The following is a 20,382-nucleotide window of genomic DNA, read 5'->3' as shown; positions in this document are numbered from 1 at the left end:
TGACGAAGAAAATCATCTTTGGTTTCATCTCTCCTCTTAGTCTCAGCCAGGTTTTTGCAGCCCAGTACGGCGAGGAATGACGTCCATACTGGTCGATTCCACAGCTTCTGATTTACATCCCGCACCAACGCTCAGTGCCACAACAGGAAGTAGCGAGACCTTTATTAAGACCAGTAGAAGAAGAGCAGAGAGGAGATCTGATTGGACCATTTGTAACATAATTATCTGTATATAGTTATATTTTATCATCATTAACTTCTCTCATGTGAACAGCTGTAACTTTTTTACTTAAAGATTTTGATGAATCCAGAGTTTTATGGTCTCATCTGGATAAATGTTGAGTCAACAAATCATTTAAAAATCCATCCAGTTGTTTGATGAGTTTATATCTTTTTTCTTCACTGTCTTTTATATTCTATAAACTACTTATTCAGCTGAAATGTGTTATTGCTTCTTTTAAGAATATTTGCTTTTTGAGTTAAAGTAACTGAATAAAAGAAAAAGTCATCGAGTGAAATCAAATGTTTTATCTTTGTTTTGCTGTTTTTATGAAAAAAATCTGATGTTTGACAGAATTTAAAGCACATGTGTTTCTGCTGAATGTTCACTCATTTATTGTATGTGACAGTTTCATGCTAATAAATCAGTTTCTAATGTATCAATAACACTTTTACACTTTGTTTTATTTTGAATGTCAGACCCCCAAATATAATTAGCATTTTCATGATATTCTGGTCAGTTTAGTGCACCTCTCCCTCTCTACACTGAAAATCAAAAAATACAATTATTGTTTGATTTGTGACAATAAAAGAAAAAGACAGAAACAAAGTGTTAAAACTGCACTTATAAGGACACAATCAGATGTGTTGATGTCTGACTGTTGGTGCTGCAGTTTGACTTCCAGCTCAGCTGATACAACACATGACACCTGTGTGATGTCACTGATGTCAGGTGAGTCCATCATGAGAGAATCCAGAGCGAAACACACAGGAGACAAAGTGAAAACATCAGATCACATCAGCTTTCTGCTCGGCTTCTCATTTACTGTCAGCGTGCAGCAGATAATGATTCACATCAGGGTTTCAAACCTCCACCAAACGCTCTGTTGAAAGCAGTTAGTTTGACTTTAAAGTGTGTTTAGTTGCAGCAGCAGACTGAAGGAAACATCTTAACCAGCAGAGTGTGAAGAGAAAACCAACCAAAACCTTCTCACACAGTGACGTTCTCTCCTTCTGCAGCCAACAACATCCAAAGCAACTTGAGACAGTTTGACTTTCTGTGTCCTCTTTGTTCATTTGTATTATTTTGTTAGAAGTGTCGGCCGGGTCTCTCTCCTCACATTTAACATTTGTCACTCAGGTTTTGTTTGTTTTGTGTTTTTTTTAAATGTTTAAGTCAAACCTCAGAAAAATATGCACATAAAGCAGAATGTACAGTCTTTGTATCTTCATCTCAGTGGATTTCCTGTTCTGAAGCACAGGGTTTATATAGAATACAGAATGTAGAAATAGAATTTATTTTAAAAAAGGCTCGAAATTCTTTCATTTTTTTATTTGCAAGTTTCATTTTTCTTGATAAGGTGTCTCCTGTAGGGTTAATATAAACCCTAATCCTTCAACATTACTAACAACAGCTACAATATTAACAGTTCAGTTATACGTCGGCTGTGTCTATAAATAAGCACAGACACAGTGGTCTGCCTACAGTATGCTTAGCAATCTCCCAACTATTTTATTAAACTTAACAGCCTCCCGTGTAATTTGTCAAACTCTAAACTTTTCCAACTTCAACATGAATTGGCTGCAAAATGATCGCAAGTCCTCTGTTAATATATCAAATCTACTAATCTGTCAACAGCAGCCTCGTCCAAAAACTATAGATTTCAGATCATTTATCATCATTGATGAACCTGACAAAGAAGATTATGTCATTTTTAAACAGTACTTTGCCTTAAACATCATCACAATACCTGCTAGTTTTCCCTTTAGCGAGGTGCATGAAGTCCCGCTGCAGAGAATGACTGACATCCTCACTGACGACCTGCATGATGAGACGACAGATTACATTTTCATTTTTATTTTGACCCCATAACAGTGTGTTGACATGTAAATATAAATGCAACAGATGGGGGGCGCTGTTTCACTTACTGCATTTGAATACTGTCCACTGTACAGCAGGTTACGTCTTTAAAGATGAAAGTTCAAATGCTGTTTTCATTTTCAAATTGAAGAAAAATGCATTTTAATTTTAACTGTGAGGTAAATATTGATGCATAAATGGAAAATCAGGTTACACTGTTTAGTAAGTAGTACAACTTTGAAAAATTAAATGTCAAACAACTTTTCCATTTTCATTTTAGTAGTTTTATTTAATTTTAATATGTCCATCCAGTATGTCAACATAATGCAAATTGTATTATTGCATTTTCATTTTAATTTTTACTCAAATAACACATACATACAGTATTATAATGCTATTATGGAATTACATTTTCATTTTCAAGTTTACATGATCATGTCCCCCATAGGCTTCCATACAGCTCGCTCAGAAATATTAACATATAATCTCCAATATTATAGGAATGATGTTCCATCAGTGGATCAATCACATCATGAGAGATAGAGATCATTATTCATTGATCCTTCATGTCCAGCTTCATACTGATTGTTTAAATTTAAACTGAGATTAAACATTATGTGTATTAAAGATTTGAGGTCAGCAGCTGCTCTAACAAACTGACAGAGTCTCAGAGTTATAACAGAAGGACATGAAGAGGTTTGATTCTGAGTTTACAATTACAATTTACAATTTCACTTAGCAGACGCTTTTATTCAAAGCAACATACATCTGAGACTGATTCAACACCAACAGGGATCCAGTCAGGAGACAACAACACAAGTAAGTGACGTAAAGCTTAAGTTTGAGTCTGATAGGACGTAGATGCCAACAGGCGGCGCACAGAGGCAACACATAGAGTACATAGAAGCAGCTTTATTTATTAATTTTTTTTTTATTTTTGTCTTTTTGTTTTTTCTCTACCTTCAGTTTAACAGGTGCAGAGATGTTTTCTGGGTCTTTAGTCTTCTCTTAAAGACTGAGAGGGACTCTGCAGATCAAACAGAGTTTGGTAACTTGTTCCATCACCGGGGAACTACAGAGGAGAAGAGTCTAGCTGGTGACTTAGGGTCCTGTTGTGGTACCAGGCGCCTTTCATTGGCAGAGCATAGTGAGCAGGAGGGAGTGTAGACCTGAATGAGGGAGTTCAGGTAGGCAGGACCTGTTTTAGTTGCTGTTTTGTAAGCAAGTGTCAGGGTTTTGAATTTGATGCAGGCAGCAACTGGGAGCCAGAGGAGGGATATGAACAGCAGGGTGACGTGCTGTTTTGGGCTGGTTGAAGACCAGATGTGCCGCTGCATTCTGGATCATCTGCAGAGGTTTGAACGTACATGCGGGGCTGCCAGTAAGGAGTTGCAGTAGTCAATGCGTGATATTACGAGAGTCTGTAGCAGGAGTTGTGCTGCAAGCTCAGACAGGTAGAGTCTGATCTTCCTGATGTTGTACAGGACAAACCAACACGACTGAGCAACTGAGGCCACGTGAACCTTAAAGGTTAGTTGGTCATCGATCATGACACCCAAGTTACAGGCAGACTTTGTGGGCATGAGTTGGGTTGATTCCAGCTGGTTGCTGATGTTTTGTTGTATGGAGGAACTGGCTGGGATGGTAAGGCTCAAGCTCTGTCTTAGAGAGGTTGAGTTGAAGGTGACGTGTTATCTTATCGTATCCTATTGTATAGTATCGTATATTATTGTTTCGTATTGTATCGTTTTGTATCGTATACGTTATTGTATAGTATCACGTATCACTGTTGCTTGTCACCAGTGTTTTCTCTGTAAAACTGAAACTCTTTATGTGAATATTAACCAACATATTTCCATTTCCTATTATGTGACCGGCCTGCTGTGATTGGTTGTCTGTTGCAGGTGGTCCAGCCCATCAGTCCGGTCTCTGTCAGGGAGACTCGGTCCTGCAGCTGAACGGTTTGCCTGTGGAAACCTGGAAGTGTGTCGACCTGGCCCACACCATCAGGCCATCAGATAGTCAATGCAACAGCTGGCTTGTTGTAGCAGCCTGAAGGACTCTTTATACATCTATGGAAGGACTGTTAAGGACTGTTGTTAAGCTAACGGGAGAAATGATCTGGACTGTGCAGCGCAGCAGCAGCAGGACACCGCCAGGGAGGCTGGAGAGAGAAGCAACTGGAGAAACAACCAGGAGAGTTAGCTTGTTTGTCATTGTTGCTAATGATATCAGACTGGTTAACCAGCAGCCATTAAGTTCTGTTAACTAACAAATAAGATGACCAACATGTTATGACATGAATACTTCATCTCCATGATAGAAAGAAGACGTCAGATAATGTGAGTCAGATACAGCTTCTCTCTCTCTGTCTCTTTGTTTGCTAATTTCATCTCTGATGGTTAAATGTCTCTCTGTGTGGCTGTTGTGTGAATTTATCTCCTTAACAAGAATGCAGCAGAGATCATATAATGTGTTGTGGGTAGTTTGCTTGTTGAAGTTACAGTGAGCTGTCTGGACTCACTCATTCATGTGGAATTGATCCCGTTTTTAATTGAGTGGTTGTTCAGTCACCTGTTGATGTTGTATGATAAGTGAATGAGTGCAGGAGGTCTGGCTGCTTGCTTCTGACAGTTTCTTTAGTTTGTTTTTAAGCTGAGACGTATATTGAGTAATAAGCTTAAAGTAACTAGAATAACAAGTGTTAACTAGTGGTATAACTGATCGTAGTTGATCCTTGATCCGTATGGATCGCCCCCCACGGTTCAGCAGGCATATGAACTGTGGATTAATTGCAAAATTTAATGTCTCATTTAAGACAAAGTAAACAAACTGCTCTAAGTACAAGTCATGGACAGACAGCATGTCACTAACAGGGATTTTGAAGAGCAACGATCAAACATTGACTCTAACAAGTCCGAAGTGACGACTGTAGGTGTTACAGAATAAATAGAAAACAAAGTTTTATTGTCTCCCCCCCCTTTTTTTTGCTGATCCAAAAAATGATCCGATCCGTGACTCAAATCCGATACGGTGCAAACTGTTTTGTGATCCATTGCACCCCTAGTGTTAACATGTCAGCTTTGTAGACTATATTTTGTATGTCGTGCACATAGATAAGAGTGTGTAAGTCATGTATTTGATACATGCATTAATACTTGCTGATGTGAACCTACACTTTTAGATCTGTGAATGTTTCTAGTATTCAGCACTGATCTGTTCCTGTATCACATTATAAGCTCTGTGGTACTTTATATATTTCTGTATACTAAGAAAATACACAGGAAACACGTGTAAATCATGTGATATCTTGTCTGTTTTTGATGAGAACATAAATCTGTTGTCACAATAGAACAATACTATAAAGTTGAATTTCACTTTGTTGGTAAAATGACACATCTGAACCAGTCCACGGCTAAAATGAGCTCTTCTTTGTTTAGAAACAACAGGTATATGCTAAATGTCTTTAAAGAAGCAGCCTTTACACCACTCAGGGGTTTTTGTTTTTAAAAGCAAATTGTCTTATTGGCATATAAAATTTTGATGACACAGGTGTGAACAAGACAGACATGTCTCACCCTGCAGAAAACTCTCATCCTCACACCGTTGAGATTTGATGCTTTGCCATGACAGAGGAAGTTGCTATAACTTTATTGTAAATGCTCCAGTCTGCACCAAACTTTACATGTTTGATAAGAGTCCCGGCCTGAACACGTCTACATGACAATATTCCATCAGTGATGCAAACTGGCTGAATAGCGCCCCCTATGAAATCTCAGTGAAGCAGCCCCAGCAGCAGGTAAAATAGTGGACAAAGGAAGTGATGTTTATCTCCTTCTTGCACTGTCTGAAAACTTTACTGCAGTAAAGGATCTGGGTTCTTCTTCCACCTCTGATATAAACACATACATTACATTTGCATACTGGTCTAATGTAGTATACTGAGTTAAGCATTCATGTGTCTTCTGTTCCTAGCTGATCTGTTTAAAAACAGAACACTACAGTGTTCCTTCCTGCTATTAATGAGGTGTAGCATCTTTCTCATGCTACATTGTTCTATTTGTGTTTTATTGGACTTATTTCTATTTCATGCTAATTTATTACTTGTGTTTGATGTGCACATTTCTCTGTGTGGGAGAGTCTCAGCTACATTTGGTTTGGTTTAATGGAAATAAAGCTGAACCTTCAACAATTCAACATCTTCATCAGATCATTTGTAGCTGAACGTCAGAAAGCTGTTAAAATCTGTGACATTTGTGAACTTTACATGGTTTTATAATTTAATTAATGCCATCTAATTTGTATTTGTGCTTGTTACAAATGTCCTGTACTTAATCATTATTCATTTGTATAAAAGAATTTAACAGCTCAGGGGTCATTATAAAAACACAGATTATAGTTTCTGTCCTCTGCTACAAACAAACTCAGAGTGTTTTATATTCTGACAAATGTTCTCATAATAACAAGATGCTGCGTTATAAATATGACCTGGTGTTAGTTTGCACATGTGGTTAAATTACATCATGTAGACAGATAAATAGCTGCTAACTGATTGACGTGTGCACCTTCATTTACTCTTTATTCCACAATCAGAGAAAAGCCTTTTTTATTTTGATGCTCCACTCACTGGACAGGAAGTCGTATTCCTGTCAGCTTGATGAGACTTCTCTTCTCTTATCGCTCGCACCTCCCTCCATTTCAAATGATGTGATGTCACAGCAGAGCAAGCCAATCACAGGTGACCGACGAGTATGTAACAGCATTGAAACTGAATATATTTTAATAAGCGATGTACTCAGAGAGCACGTCTATAACAACAATTTAAATCTTTATGTGATGCAGAACTGAACATTTCTGTGAAAATGAATGTTTGAACCACAGAGAAACATTCACACATATAACAGGTTTTTATCACAGTTAAAGTGAATTTAAATAAACAGAAACTGAACAAAGCTCAGAACTCGAAGCTGACATGTTGGACTGAAACCTTTCAGTGTTTGAGTCCATAAAATCAAACCTGAAACAAACTGAAAGTCCAAACAGCAGCGAGATGAAGAACAGACAGAAGACATGATACAGTTTCCTTCTGCTTAATTATTATTTATGTGTTCTGATATTTATGTATCTGTCTCATAAAGACATGAAATAATTCAAACGATGAGACTCGAGTCCTGACGTCGTTCTCACTTCAGGCTCAATCTGACATTTTTTATTTTAGGTCTGACATTTAGTTTCAGTGTTTACAGTCTGTGACCTTTGACCTCTGACTAACATCCACAAAAAACTGTTTTGTAACCACAAACTGAGAAAATATTTTCTGTAAAAACTGTCAGAAGTTTTACTAGAACTGTACCTCTATAGTAGTATCTCCATGTGATGCTACTTTCTACATTTCAGAGGGAAATATTGTACTTTCTACTCCACTACATTTATTTGACAGCTTTAGTTACTTTTCAGATGAAGATTTGACACAATGGATAATATAACAAGCTTTTAAAATACAACACATTGTTAAAGATGAAACCAGTGGTTTCCAACCTTTTTGGCTTTTGACGTCTTACAAAAAGCAGTGTGTAGTCGGGGTCACATTTCACATGTCTATGAGTTGTTAACAGCTCCACCAAATAGTGATTTTTCCCTCTAAACTTCTCACATGCTTTCATTTCAATAAATGTTCAAATGATCCAATATTTCAGCAAAAATCAAAGATTAGAGAAAAAGTACAAAAACTGAAAACAGATTTGTGTATCAGAACTTTGTTTTTTCTTCTTTCCTCTCCCATTAATCATCTCACCACCCCTCAGATTTATCTGCTGACCCTTTGGAGGGGCCCGACCCCTAGGTTGGGAACCACTGGACAGATTTACACGTGTTTGTGTGTGTATGTGTGTTAGTGTGTGTGTGTGTGTGTGTGTGTGTGTATGAGTGTGTGTGTGTGTGTGTGTATATGAGTGTGTGTTTGTGTGTGTGTGGGAGTGTGTGTGTGAGTGTGTGTAGGAGTGTGTGTGTGTGTGGGAGTGTGTGTGTGAGTGTGTGTAGGAGTGTGTGTGTGTGTGGGAGTGTGTGTGTGTGTGTGTGTGTGTGTAGGAGTGTGTGTGTGTGTGGGAGTGTGTGTGTGAGTGTGTGTAGGAGTGCGTGTGTGTGTGGGAGTGTGTGTGTGAGTGTGTGTAGGAGTGTGTGTGTGTGTGGGAGTGTGTGTGTGTGTGTGGGAGTGTGTGTGTGTGTGAGTGTGTGTGTGTGTAGGAGTGTGTGTGTGTGTGTGTGGGAGTGTGTGTGTGAGTGTGTGTAGGAGTGCGTGTGTGTGTGGGAGTGTGTGTGTGAGTGTGGGAGTGAGTGTGTGTGTGTGTGTGTGTGTGTTTAGGAGTGTGTGTGTGGATGGAAACAGATCTCAGCTATCGTGAGGAAAAGTGCTGCTTGCTTTTATTTCCAGAGAGACGTGGGGTGCATCTTTATTCGCCGGCCGCCGTCTGACTTCAACAAATAAAATACAACCCACTGTCTCACACGTGACGTTGAGCGAACACAAAGTGCTCCAAGCAGCTGGATGAACACTGATGAGTTTAGCGTGGTAAACACAACCAAACAAGCAGTAAACAACAACAACAACAACAACAACTCATCTCTGCGCAGCCTCTCGTGTGGCTTTAGGAAGCCAGCAGGGTGTGTTTCAGTCTGTCTTTCGGGTCCGGCTCGGTCCCTCTGGTCCCTCTGGTCCCTCTGGTTCCTCGGGTTCCTCTCACTCTGTCGGCGGGTTCATGGCAGCTGATCCTCAGTGGAGTTGCAGGAAAACAGTGGAGTCGATTCACTTAAAGGCAAGTGAGGCATATAGGTTATCCTTCATCCTTCTTCTGCGTTGGGTTGCACAGTGGTTTTCTTCAGATCTGGTAATGTGCTCTACTCGTCCAGCAAGGTTGAGATTGTGCCGCCTGGTTGCAGTTAAGTACGTACGGGAGTTACTTCCTTTCATTAGCTGTGCGAACAACTGGAAGCACAGTTTGGGAGCGTCGCCAGTGTTTATACTCTCTGTGACATCACGGCTGGGAGGGAAATCCCCATGTGTTTCCTGCTGGTCTCGTCCAATTGGAGCTGAGAATTCGACTCTGCCTGGTTTCACACTTATGTGTGAGTTTAGCAAAGAATGATGGGAGTTGGAGTCCATTTGGACTCCTTTTATTCGACTTGGTGCCTTTCTTTGTTATCAGACTTTGTGACTGTGTGCAGGCCTCCGTTGTCTCATGCACATGAAGTATGAGGCCCAACATTTACCTTCATTTCCTGGAAAATTAACTAAACCCCCTAACCCTAACCCTAACCCCCTTAACCCTAACCCCCTAACCCTAACCCCCTAACTCTAACCCCCTAACCCCCTTAACCCCTTAACTCTAACCCCCTTAACCCTAACCCCCTAACCCCCTTAACTCTAACCCCCTTAACCCTAACCCCCTAACTCTAATCCCCTAACCCTAACCCCCTAACTCTAACCCCCTTAACCCCCTAACCCTAACCTCCTAACCCTAACCCCCTAACTCTAACCCCCTAACCCTAACCCCCTAACTCTAATCCCCTTAACCCTAACCCCCTAACCCCCTAACTCTAACCCCCTTAACCCTAACCCCCTAACCCTAACCCCCTTAACCCTAACCCCCTTAACCCTAACCCCCTAACCCTAACCTCCTAACCCTAACCCCCTTAATTTTAACCCCTAACCCTAACCCCCTAACCCTAACCCCCTTAACTCTAACCCCCTTAACCCTAACCTCCTTAACCCTAACCTCCTAACCCTAACCCCCTTAACTCTAACCCCCTAACCCCCTAACCCTAACCCCCTTAACTCTAACCCCCTTAACCCTAACCCCCTTAACTCTAACCCCCTAACCCTAACCCCCTTAACTCTAACCCTCTTAACCCTAACCCCCTTAACTCTAACCCTCTTAACCCTAACCCCCTTAACTCTAACCCCCTAACCCTAACCCCCTTAACTCTAACCCCCTTAACTCTAACCCCCTTAACTCTAACCCCCTAACCCTAACCCCCTTAACTCTAACCCCCTTAACCCTAACCTCCTAACCCTAACCCCCTTAACTCTAACCCCCTTAACCCTAACCTCCTAACCCTAACCCCCTTAACTCTAACCCCCTAACCCTAATCCCCTTAACTCTAACCCCCTTAACCCTAACCTCCTAACCCTAACCCCCTTAACTCTAACTCCCTAACCCTAACCCTAACTCTAACCCCCTTAACCCTAACCTCCTAACCCTAACCCCCTTAACTCTAACCCCCTAACCCTAATCCCCTTAACTCTAACCCCCTTAACCCTAACCCCCTAACCCTAACCTCCTAACCCTAACCCCCTTAACTCTAACCCCCTAACCCTAACCCCCTAACCCTAACCCCCTTAAGTCTAACCCCCCTAACCCTAACCCCCTTAACTCTAACCCCCTTAACCCTAACCTCCTAACCCTAACCCCCTTAACTCTAACCCCCTAACCCTAATCCCCTTAACTCTAACCCCCTTAACTCTAACCCCCTTAACCCTAACCTCCTAACCCTAACCCCCTTAACTCTAACCCCCTAACCCTAATCCCCTTAACCCTAACCCCCTAACCCTAACCTCCTAACCCTAATCCCCTTAACTCTAACCCCCTTAACTCTAACCCCCTTAACCCTAACCTCCTAACCCTAACCCCCTTAACTCTAACCCCCTTAACCCTAACCCCCTAACCCTAACCTCCTAACCCTAACCCCCTAACCCCAACCCCCTAACTCAATATAAATGAAGTCACCTGTTTAACATCTTTAGTGCAGTCAGATGCCCAGGCTGCATGGTGAGGATGTGCTTCAGTTGAAACCTTGTGTAGAGAAAGGGATAAAATATCAATAAATAACCAGTAAGACACAATAAGACTGTAACTGCTGATACGTAGTGAGTTAACACAATTATCTCTACAGGAAAATGATAAGGTCTCAAGTATACTGTATGTAAACATAAAAAAACATTTGTTCAGCCTTTCACATAAAGCAACAGTCAGTACAGCACTGTGACATACATTTAGACACAAAAGACTGTACTTACTGATACCCTGAGAGCTAACAGTACAATTATATACTGAGGAAACGACAGATGATGATGAAATGGTCATGTAGTGTAATGATGATAGTGAGGTTTTAAAAAACTTACCTGGTTAATGTTGTCTGAGCAATATTCAAGCATCACAAGTGTCGTCTGGACATGACAGGAGATTCTCTCTCACCCAAAAGCTATATGAAAACATACAATAGTGAAATTAAAATAGATTTTTACACACATATAAGTGTTAAGTTAATTGTTCAGTTATAGTTTGTACTATGGCTAAAATTTGTGGAAAGAGATCATTTCAGTGTCTCTACAGCAAAATCCATGTCCTTACTCTTGTAATTTTATTTTCATGGCATTCCATATGAATTGGTATTTTGTTGATAGCACTGTCAATTAAATACAATAAACCACTTCCATACAGCAATGATGAAAAACTGCTATGCATCTAATGTTACATAGAAATACTGATACTACTAAATACTTAACAGTGCACATAGAGACCTCAGAGTGTCTATACCTGACCAGAACATGCACACTGAGGACTGTGTGTCTGTAACACTTAGCTCTTAAAATACATTTCTCAATAATGTCACTGACAGTGTCCAAATACACGGTCCTCAGAGTGTCTATACCTGACCAGAACATACACACTGAGGACTGTATCTATAACACTTAGACCTTAAAACACATCTCTCAATAAGTATCAATACCCTCCTGTCAACTTCCAGTCAAAACTGTTTTGCTACTGAAAAAAAATCTGATGTCATTATCAACATTCAATAGAAATGAAGTCACCTGTTTAACATCTTTGGTGCAGTCAGATGCCCAGGCTGCATGGTGAGGACGTGCTTCAGTTGAAACCTTGTGTACAGGAAGGGATAAAATATCAATAAATAACCAGTAAGACACAATAAGACTGTACCTGTTGATACGTAGTGAGTTAACAACACAATTATCTATACAGGAGAATGACAGGAGTAAACTATTACTGAGGAAACTCAAGTTCATGTAAAAATACTTGGTGACTGACCAAAGCTCTATTCATTATTACTCTACACGGTGCACCTGTTTTGTTTATTTTGTGAAAATACTGTGAAATTACAGTAGACTCAAACAGCAACTTGTTAGCTCTTTGTGAAAATGAAGTTCTGTCTGTACCTTTAATCTCCATGGCCAGTCCGAATCTCCATAGTTGTAGGTTATCTCTTCCCCTGGCCTGATGTCCTTGATTGCAAATAAACAGAGATGAGGCTTTCTATCCACAGTGATGATCCTCATTCTGCTGTTTGGGCTTACATGATCATCGTTGACGAGTCTCCCTAGAGAGTCGTCCTCTCTGGCTGCATCAATACTGAAATTGCAAAAAATTCTGATCACAAAATGTAAAAGTATAATGACAGAAGCACACTATACTGAATGAATAAATAAATCAGCACCACCTCTACTACTATTACTACTACTACTACCACTGCCACTACTAACATCAAGTTAGTACAAAATGGCAGAGTTTGTTTTTCTGGGTGAAATTAAACTTACAAAAAATACTGTAAATTAAGTATGACAACACATGTACCATAGTTTTTCCCCCATTGTAGAGAAATTCAAACATGAAAACCTTCAGGGCATCGTGGTACAGTCTTAGCCTGTTTTCATGTTCCTGTTTGATTTCCAATCGATATTCAATAAGAAAGTCTCCCTTCTGAAAGTGGCGGCAACTGAACACTCCTCGACCTAACGAAGAACAGATGTGTCAGAAATATGAAGAGATTAAAGCAATAATTAAAAGTATACCTGTGCTAAAGAACTTTTAACAAATGGCAACTCACCTTTAAATGAATTAATATATTTTATATTAAATCCATCCTTGTCCTTGCCCAAGGATGAAAAATATGCTGCCTCTTCTTTAGGTTTAATCTTCACTCTCTGTGGCCTTATTGCTGACATCTCATGCTAAAGATGATGATGACTTCAGTAAAGATCTGAATTCCCTAACCCTAAACCCTAACCCTAACCCTAACCCTAACCCAAAAAGCCCTAACTCATGGCCATGAGCAGCGCTCATGACTATGAGTGGATGACGGTACGCCGCGGGAGAAACCGTGGTCACTCCCGCAGGCGTGTAGAGCCCACAGGACCATGCAAGCAGCGGGGGGGAAGCTGGTTCCAGTCCTCCTGGGACCAGGGACAGGGGGCCTTCCGGGGTATGGACCGTGCGCCTCCCTTCCCCCACTCAGTTGGGGGTGGGGTTCAGTTCCCCCACCCTAACCCTAACCTCCACATGGACTCTGCCTTGACGTGGCGTGGGGGCTTGCGTGCCTCGGATGCACTGAGGCCAGACCAAAGAGTCCACAACTTACCTTTAAATACACTTACCTACCTCTTATACCTTAACGCCTACCTCATCTCTCATGGGTGTCAAGATTTTTCAAAAAGTCACTCCATGAGTGGTACGAATAGACTCCAAATGACCTGAAACGTGCTCCTAAATACTTTCTGCGTGCTCGATTTCGGCCTCCACACAAATTTTCATCCCATTCATTTCCAATGGGGAGGACGTTTTGCTCTATAACTTGGGAACCAAAAGTCGTAGAGACTCGGGAGTGGATGGTGTCAGACATAATTCGGGGGCTCTGAATGCTCCAGTCTTAGACCCATGTCTCTACGACCTTCCGTTCCTGAGATACAGCCATTTCAAAAAATACCTGAATTAGTGGGGATGGAGCTTGGTTCCAAGTCTCTATGACCTCCCTATCAAAAGTTATTCACATTTGTCCCGTTTTGTCCAGCGAGACAAACCTCGTTTTACCCCCATACCTACCCTAACATAACCCCCCTAAAGTCTATTTCCAAGTCTCTATGACCTCAAGAAAAATGTATTCACCCAATACTCATCTTGGAGTGATTTTTATCACTTATCCTTTAATTAAAGGTTTCTCTCATCTGGTTTGTGAAAAAAATTGAAGAGGACACTCCACTGAAACTTTAACAATCGTGAAGCAGGACTCCTCATGGTGTGCTGACATACTCTTTGAGACCAGATCAGTGATGATTTCCAAGTCACAACTATAACTAGCTCAAAAAAACTGACAAATTGTAACTTATGAAGTCTTATTTATTGACTGTCACATAGATGTTTATGGTATGTACATCACAAAAGGGTCTACATTGACAATTAACTTCACTATCAAAGGAAGTGACATCATACGTGTTGATTTATGAAACTGTTGTAATACAGAGAACTGATATATACCAACAACATAGATTGCAAATTGGATTTTTTAATACCTTCTCTGTAATTATGCATTTCGAAAGAAATAGCTGATAAGATTGAACTGCCTTCTGGATGGCTTGGTGTCTTCAAAATAGGATTTTAGATGACATGTTAGTTATACAAAGATATTTTCAATAGTGGGGAAATACTTAATTTGCTCATTTTGGAACTCTTACTATTATAAATATTTTAGATTCTCATGCTTGATGTGCATTGCTTTGTGTCCCTATGTTAAGATAATACATGTCAATATTTGTTTTGGCAAAACCACAGCAACACTCATCAATGACTTAATTCTTTACCACATATGCCAAACAAAACGTCCCCACAGACACACACACTCATGATGTTACAGAAACATACAAACAGTGATAACATACCTGAAAAAAACCAACAAACTCAAGAGTTTCATGTTATACATAATAACATTTAAAGAGATCACAGCACTACAAATTCTGATATATTCCACAACAGAGCAACAAAATCAGTACAACACACTTGGTGCAAAGAAGGTACAGTTGTTTCTTTTGTTGTTGTTGTTGTTTTTCTTCAGAAACAATTTTCCTCCTTTTGTAGGTTTGTGGGTGTGAACATGTACAGATTGCAACATTCCCTATAAACCATACATCATTTTTTGCTTGCTTTCAAAAAAACATCTTATTTCCAGATAAGGGTAGATCATACTATCACATCATGCTTCTTAATTTTCCGTAATGCTGGGAATAGTACTAGTGTTTATTCATTTCTGTAGACCGAAAAGTTTCATCTACCAAAGAAAGCCTTAAGTTGTCCAGCATACCACTGCAGCAGGTTACAAGGTTGTTGTTTTTTTTCAGAAAAGGGGTTGGCTACATGCTGACTTGATGACTTATGCACCCATGTCTCTCACTTCTGCTTATTTTTTCCACCAGCTTAAGAGTCTTCTTACTCCAAACGCTGCGTAAAGTTCTCTGGGAAAAGTCCCTTTTCAGCACCAGCTCCCAGTGTTAACCAGTCATTTTCTTTGATCCCTGTGAGCCAGCCAGCATCCTGCAACAACAGCCACAGAAAAAAAACATGATTACCTGTCTGAGTTCAAATCTTCAACCCCATTGACCCTATTAAGTGTTTAAGAATCATGTTGTTTGGTGTCACAACTATTGCAGCATTTGTACCATACACTCATGTTTATGTACAGATGTTCATTGATCTGTTGTGTTTACAACTGCTCTGTTAACTCCATCTTTCCAGGATGATGCTGGCCTTTCATCAGTGACATTAATGTCACTAATGAAATGCTTTGCTTACCTGATCCTCTACAGAGGCAGTGGGAACCACCAACACCACATCACCTCTCTTCAGTTCTAGTTCATCAGAATTTGCAGCCTCAAAATCATGGATCGTCTCCACCTACAGGAGGAAAACACTGTCACCACTTCTGCTGTGACAACAAATTGGGCATATTAACCCTTTGAAGTGTATGCTGTTTTTGCTCATTTTTAATTTCCTTCATTTAGGATTAGTTTGGGACAACTTAGACTATTCAGAAATCTCCATCCATGAATGAATGATACATTATAATATGTGAATGAATTGAAGAGTGTCAGATGTTGATTGGACATTCTCAGTCTTAGTTATGTCACGTGTAATGATTTTCATGTATTTGTTCACTCTTGCTGATCTGCTGACTGTAATTGTTCTGTATCAGCCAGCAACAATCAATATGTTTTGTGACATCATTGATATTAACTTGTAATGTCATATTTTGTGTGTTTACATGAAGGCAAATCTGTTTTATAGAGTTTCATTCTCCATTTGCCTCTCAGCGCTTCCTGTTGACACACAGGCATGGATGTAGCTGTAAAAAGATCAGCTGGATAACTTTTACAACGTTTGACATTTTGAGATTATGAAATTGGACACAAATTGCATCCCTCTGGAGCAAAGCATTAAGCATTTAACCCAAAATACATTTGTCAAGTGTGTCGCCATAACAATTATCTCAAGAAAGTCCCACCTTGTACAAAAAGTCATCAGGAAGTCCTGAGACTCCACCGGACGGACTCATGTGTTTGATGGTTTGGTTTTCAGCAGTCACACCGTTGTCACTGATGGTGGTAGGAGAGATGATGTCAGCATCACGGTCATCATCACCTTCATTGCTGGAAGCAGGCTCAATTACCACAGACGGGATTGGCATCTTTTCCTGTGGAAGACAAACAGCTTTTAGCCCTCACATTAATAACTTCCACTTTCTCTCTTTATCACACAAACAACAGAATATTAGATTAGGGTTAATATGATAATAGTAGTTTAAATTTACATCTATTTTGTACTCACATTTTATTTATTATTCAATAATCTATCAACAAAAGATAAAAGCTTGATTGCGTGATCCTCTCAATCTTACATTTGTCAAGACTGATTATGCTGAGTTTGGAAATATTTACCGAAGCTTCATCCACAGGACTTTCCTTCTTTTCCTCTGGAGCAGAAACTGATTCCTTTGTACACAAAACAAGTATTTAAACAATTGTTTTATTACATATCTGCTCTGACACTTTCTGAAATATTACTATACAATACAAAAAGAATTTTAACATCCTGTGATCTGGTTGTTAATGATTTACATTCATATATGAAGGCATACAATTAGTGCTCCAGTACTCACATGCAAAATTCCAAACAATACATGTTTAGGAAGTGGTGATTCACTCAAATCAAAAGCCAGAATATTAGCTGTCTCATCATTTCTAATTGATATAATAACTCAGTAATGGTCAGTTATGGTCATTGATGAAAGTTTAGTGATATTTACTGATGGAGCAGCTTCATTTGGAGATATTTCGGCCTCTTCAGCTGAAGGAGTCTGTGTGCAGACAGAAAATATTTCATTCCACAGGAACAAAAACTTTTTTAAAGTCACATGCTGAGTTAAGCATAGTTATTAGCATCTGCTGCAGATCAGTTAAGTAATTCAGCAATTTTACAGATTAAACACCTGTGTAAGATCGACATTTTGGGCATCTAAGTGTATTTACGTTGGAAATGAATAGTTTTCAGTATCATTTAATCATATACACAATTCCATCTAGTAACAATTCCTATAGTATGACTGAATATTTTAGCATTACATACTGAACCTTCAGGCTCAACACTTCTCATGAATGAAAAACAGTTCAGTATTCTGTAACACTGATATCTTAACTCTGACCTTTTCCTCAAGGACGTAGCTTCACATTTACAAATCTTTAATTACATTAAACCAGGAAATGTTTAATGTGGAGTTCTTCCTTTTAATCTACTGATGAAAAGAATAACTCCACTGAAAATGGCATTTCCTCAAGTCAAAACATCAAAATACGAATATCAGCAAAATGAGTAAAATATTGTCAAGAACAATCATACATGCATGTTACATTGATTTGGACCAAAACTTAAATCATTCGGTGCTGTTTAAGTTTACTTTTAACTTTGTTTTAACTGTTAAACTGCTGCTCAAACATTTAAACCTTTATAGTCAGTATCAAACACAAAATGATTATATGATTAAACAAATAGTATTAGATTTTAGATTTAAACAATCGTCGACTAATAAATCTTCAATGATTACTAAACTCAGTTTGACTTTATCCTGGTAATTCAAAAATAATCAGATAAATTGCTGCTGTTATCTATGTAGCTGTTTTTGTTTGTTTGTTTGTTTGTTTTACAGATATTATAGTTTAGTATGCATAATGTAAAATGTACTCACAAACTCAAAATAACCACAAGATATATTCATAAGGCTCATTATAAACCCAAAAAACAGATGGATTTAAAACAAAAGAAGGCATATAGAATGGTGTTGATAGAACTAAATAAAAAAGAATGTAAACTACTTTATTTTTATTTTATACTGTATGTGTTTTCAGTCAAAATGTTCCAAAAGTACTTCAATTATTCAATTGTTCAATCACTGTTGACAAAAATACTGATTCAGTATTAGAATATACTTCACCAAGCTTGACCCTCTCTGACATATTCACTCAAAAATAACTGATTGAACTGATTCTTTTCAATCAACTAATGGTTTGCACATTAGTTAAAGCTGTTGGTAACATGATCAGTCATGATGATGATGATGATGATGATAATCACAGGTACAGCCTGACAGACAGTTACAATGAGGTCTTGTTATCAAAACTCACAGCAAGTTTCTCCTCCTTTGGACTACCAGAGCTTTCTGCTGTGTCTTCCTCTCCAGTAGGGGGAGCTGCAGGCTCCTCCACCTCTCCAGCAGGAGGAGCAGCAGGCTCCTCCACCTCTCCAGCAGGAGGAGCAGCAGGCTCCTCCACCTCTCCAGCAGGAGGAGCTGCAGGCTCCTCTTGTGGCTCTACAGGTTCTGTCACGGCAGCAGCTTGTGTCTCAGAGGCTTCGTTCTTTTGCCAAATGTGCAAACAAAGACAGAGATCAACCCTTTTAACAGTTCCATAGTTGGCTGGTGGCACTTAATGCCACTGACATTTTGCACGAAATTCAGTAGCAGGCTCAGATTCTTATCAAGAGCTTTTACATGTCTAAATCAACCACTGATGAAGCTGGTTTTCTTCACATCTTACTTCATCACTTAAAAGTTAGAAGTTCCTGCCACATGGTACAAACATGTTCACAGCAGTGTCCGATACAAACTGCTACCAGGTGGAAAATGGTAAATGACCTGACAAAGAACTGACAGCAGAGTGGAACAGAGCTGATATCAGAACTAGATTAACATTTATACCAACAAGTCCTCCAAATTAAACAACCAAACAGGTCCGTTGACCACACACTCCAGTACAACATGTAGGCATGTAGGGTTCCTAATCTGGTGCCTGCAGCAAAGTCCACTATTGGGTTAATGCCTCCATCCACCCCTCCTCCTCTGAATGAGGAAATCTGTCCACACATATATATGTCATCTCAACTGCACCACTGCGCTGGGTCACAATTATTTCGGCCACTAGATGGCAGCTGTCACTCAAACATAACTATATGTTGTTTTTGGGCAGCTGTTGTGTCATTTTTCTTGGAAGGACAATCCCATTTATAAATGATGAGAAAATAGAATATACATATATTACTTTGTTACAATCAGAGAAAGAGTTAACAGAATATATTCCTAAAGTTAAAAAAATGCAGATCAAACAGAGAAGAAATATATTTGACAGAAATCCTTACGAAAACTTACACAACTAAGAGATTAAAGGACAGAACTGCAAAACTTTTCAACAGGAAAAAAATACAATGAAAACACCATCATATAACTTAAATGACATATGATACATGCTTTACCAAAAATATTAACTCACCATCTTATCAAAATCAGCAAAAAATGATGGGGCAGCTGCATCCTTCAGCGTGCATGTTTTAGAAATAGAGAAGAAGAGTCACAACTGGCAATCAAGACCTAGAAACACAATTATTTACAGAAAAGAGGGAAAAGTATTAAAAGATGGGACTTTTCTGGGAAAAAGGGTTTGATGATGTAACCATGCAGTTATGCTCAGTCTCCCAGAAAAATCTTTTATGTTTCAGCACCTAAAAAGACAGTGCTGACCTCTGACCTCTGCAGTGACTGAATACATTATATGTTTGGATACAGAGGATGAAATGATACCACAGCTCTGTCCTAATTTACCCAACACATCCTCATAATTAAACGATCAAATAGGTCGATTGTACCATGCACACCAGAACAACCCATAGGAGCGTTTTCTAATATGTTGCCTCTATTGGTGCTTTCCGAAACCATTACAAATCACTGTTAAAAAATAATGATGTTTTATGGTGTGATAGCACTGCGGTTAAGGTCTGGTTAGGTTTAGGCACAAAAACCACTTGGTTAGGGTTAGGGTAAAGATTATGGTTTGGGTTAAAATGATCACTTGAAATGTGGTGTGGGTTTGCACTTTCTTAAAGTTAAGCAAACTTTGTCATCATGGCAACAGTAAACACA

The 20,382-nt window shown here is 39.3% G+C and overlaps 2 protein-coding genes across 13 annotated transcripts in view; both read right to left on the bottom strand.

Annotated features, from left to right (window-relative positions):
- Positions 1-125: 125 nt before the first annotated feature.
- Positions 126-13,013, bottom strand: LOC122993922 (N-lysine methyltransferase KMT5A-A-like). 5 transcript variants are annotated; one of them, XM_044368376.1, is made up of 7 exons: positions 12,982-13,013; positions 12,729-12,886; positions 12,452-12,506; positions 12,314-12,379; positions 11,951-12,016; positions 1,970-2,040; positions 126-159 (listed from the first exon to the last, which is right to left on the bottom strand). In XM_044368376.1, the coding sequence occupies exons 2-7, from the start codon at positions 12,743-12,745 to the stop codon at positions 132-134; spliced, it is 303 nt and encodes a 100-aa protein (XP_044224311.1). In that variant the 5' UTR covers positions 12,746-12,886; positions 12,982-13,013; the 3' UTR covers positions 126-131. The 5 variants fall into 5 exon arrangements, 2 of the variants coding, with proteins under 2 accessions (XP_044224311.1, XP_044224310.1); XM_044368375.1 differs by having other exon boundaries at positions 12,314-12,506; XR_006406457.1 differs by lacking the exon at positions 126-159 and having other exon boundaries at positions 1,965-2,040; positions 12,314-12,524.
- A 1,236-nt stretch (positions 13,014-14,249) lies between these two features.
- Positions 14,250-20,382, bottom strand: part of amph (amphiphysin) — a 34,257-nt gene continuing 28,124 nt past the window's right edge. For 7 of the 8 annotated variants that reach the window (XM_044369129.1, XM_044369131.1, XM_044369134.1 and 4 more), the window contains 7 exons: positions 19,736-19,777; positions 18,596-18,826; positions 17,224-17,274; positions 16,856-16,909; positions 16,423-16,611; positions 15,714-15,815; positions 14,250-15,455 (listed from right to left, as the gene is read on the bottom strand). In XM_044369129.1, the coding sequence (XP_044225064.1) occupies positions 15,351-15,455; positions 15,714-15,815; positions 16,423-16,611; positions 16,856-16,909; positions 17,224-17,274; positions 18,596-18,826; positions 19,736-19,777 (774 nt within the window). In that variant the 3' untranslated portion in view covers positions 14,250-15,350. The remainder of the gene's footprint in view (positions 15,456-15,713; positions 15,816-16,422; positions 16,612-16,855; positions 16,910-17,223; positions 17,275-18,595; positions 18,827-19,735; positions 19,778-20,382) is intronic. The other variant, XM_044369132.1, reaches the window with a different exon arrangement.

This window comes from Thunnus albacares, chromosome 12 (assembly GCF_914725855.1).
Source record: "Thunnus albacares chromosome 12, fThuAlb1.1, whole genome shotgun sequence".
NCBI classification, from domain to species: Eukaryota; Metazoa; Chordata; class Actinopteri; order Scombriformes; family Scombridae; genus Thunnus; species Thunnus albacares.
This window is presented reverse-complemented; position numbering and strand designations above follow the sequence as displayed.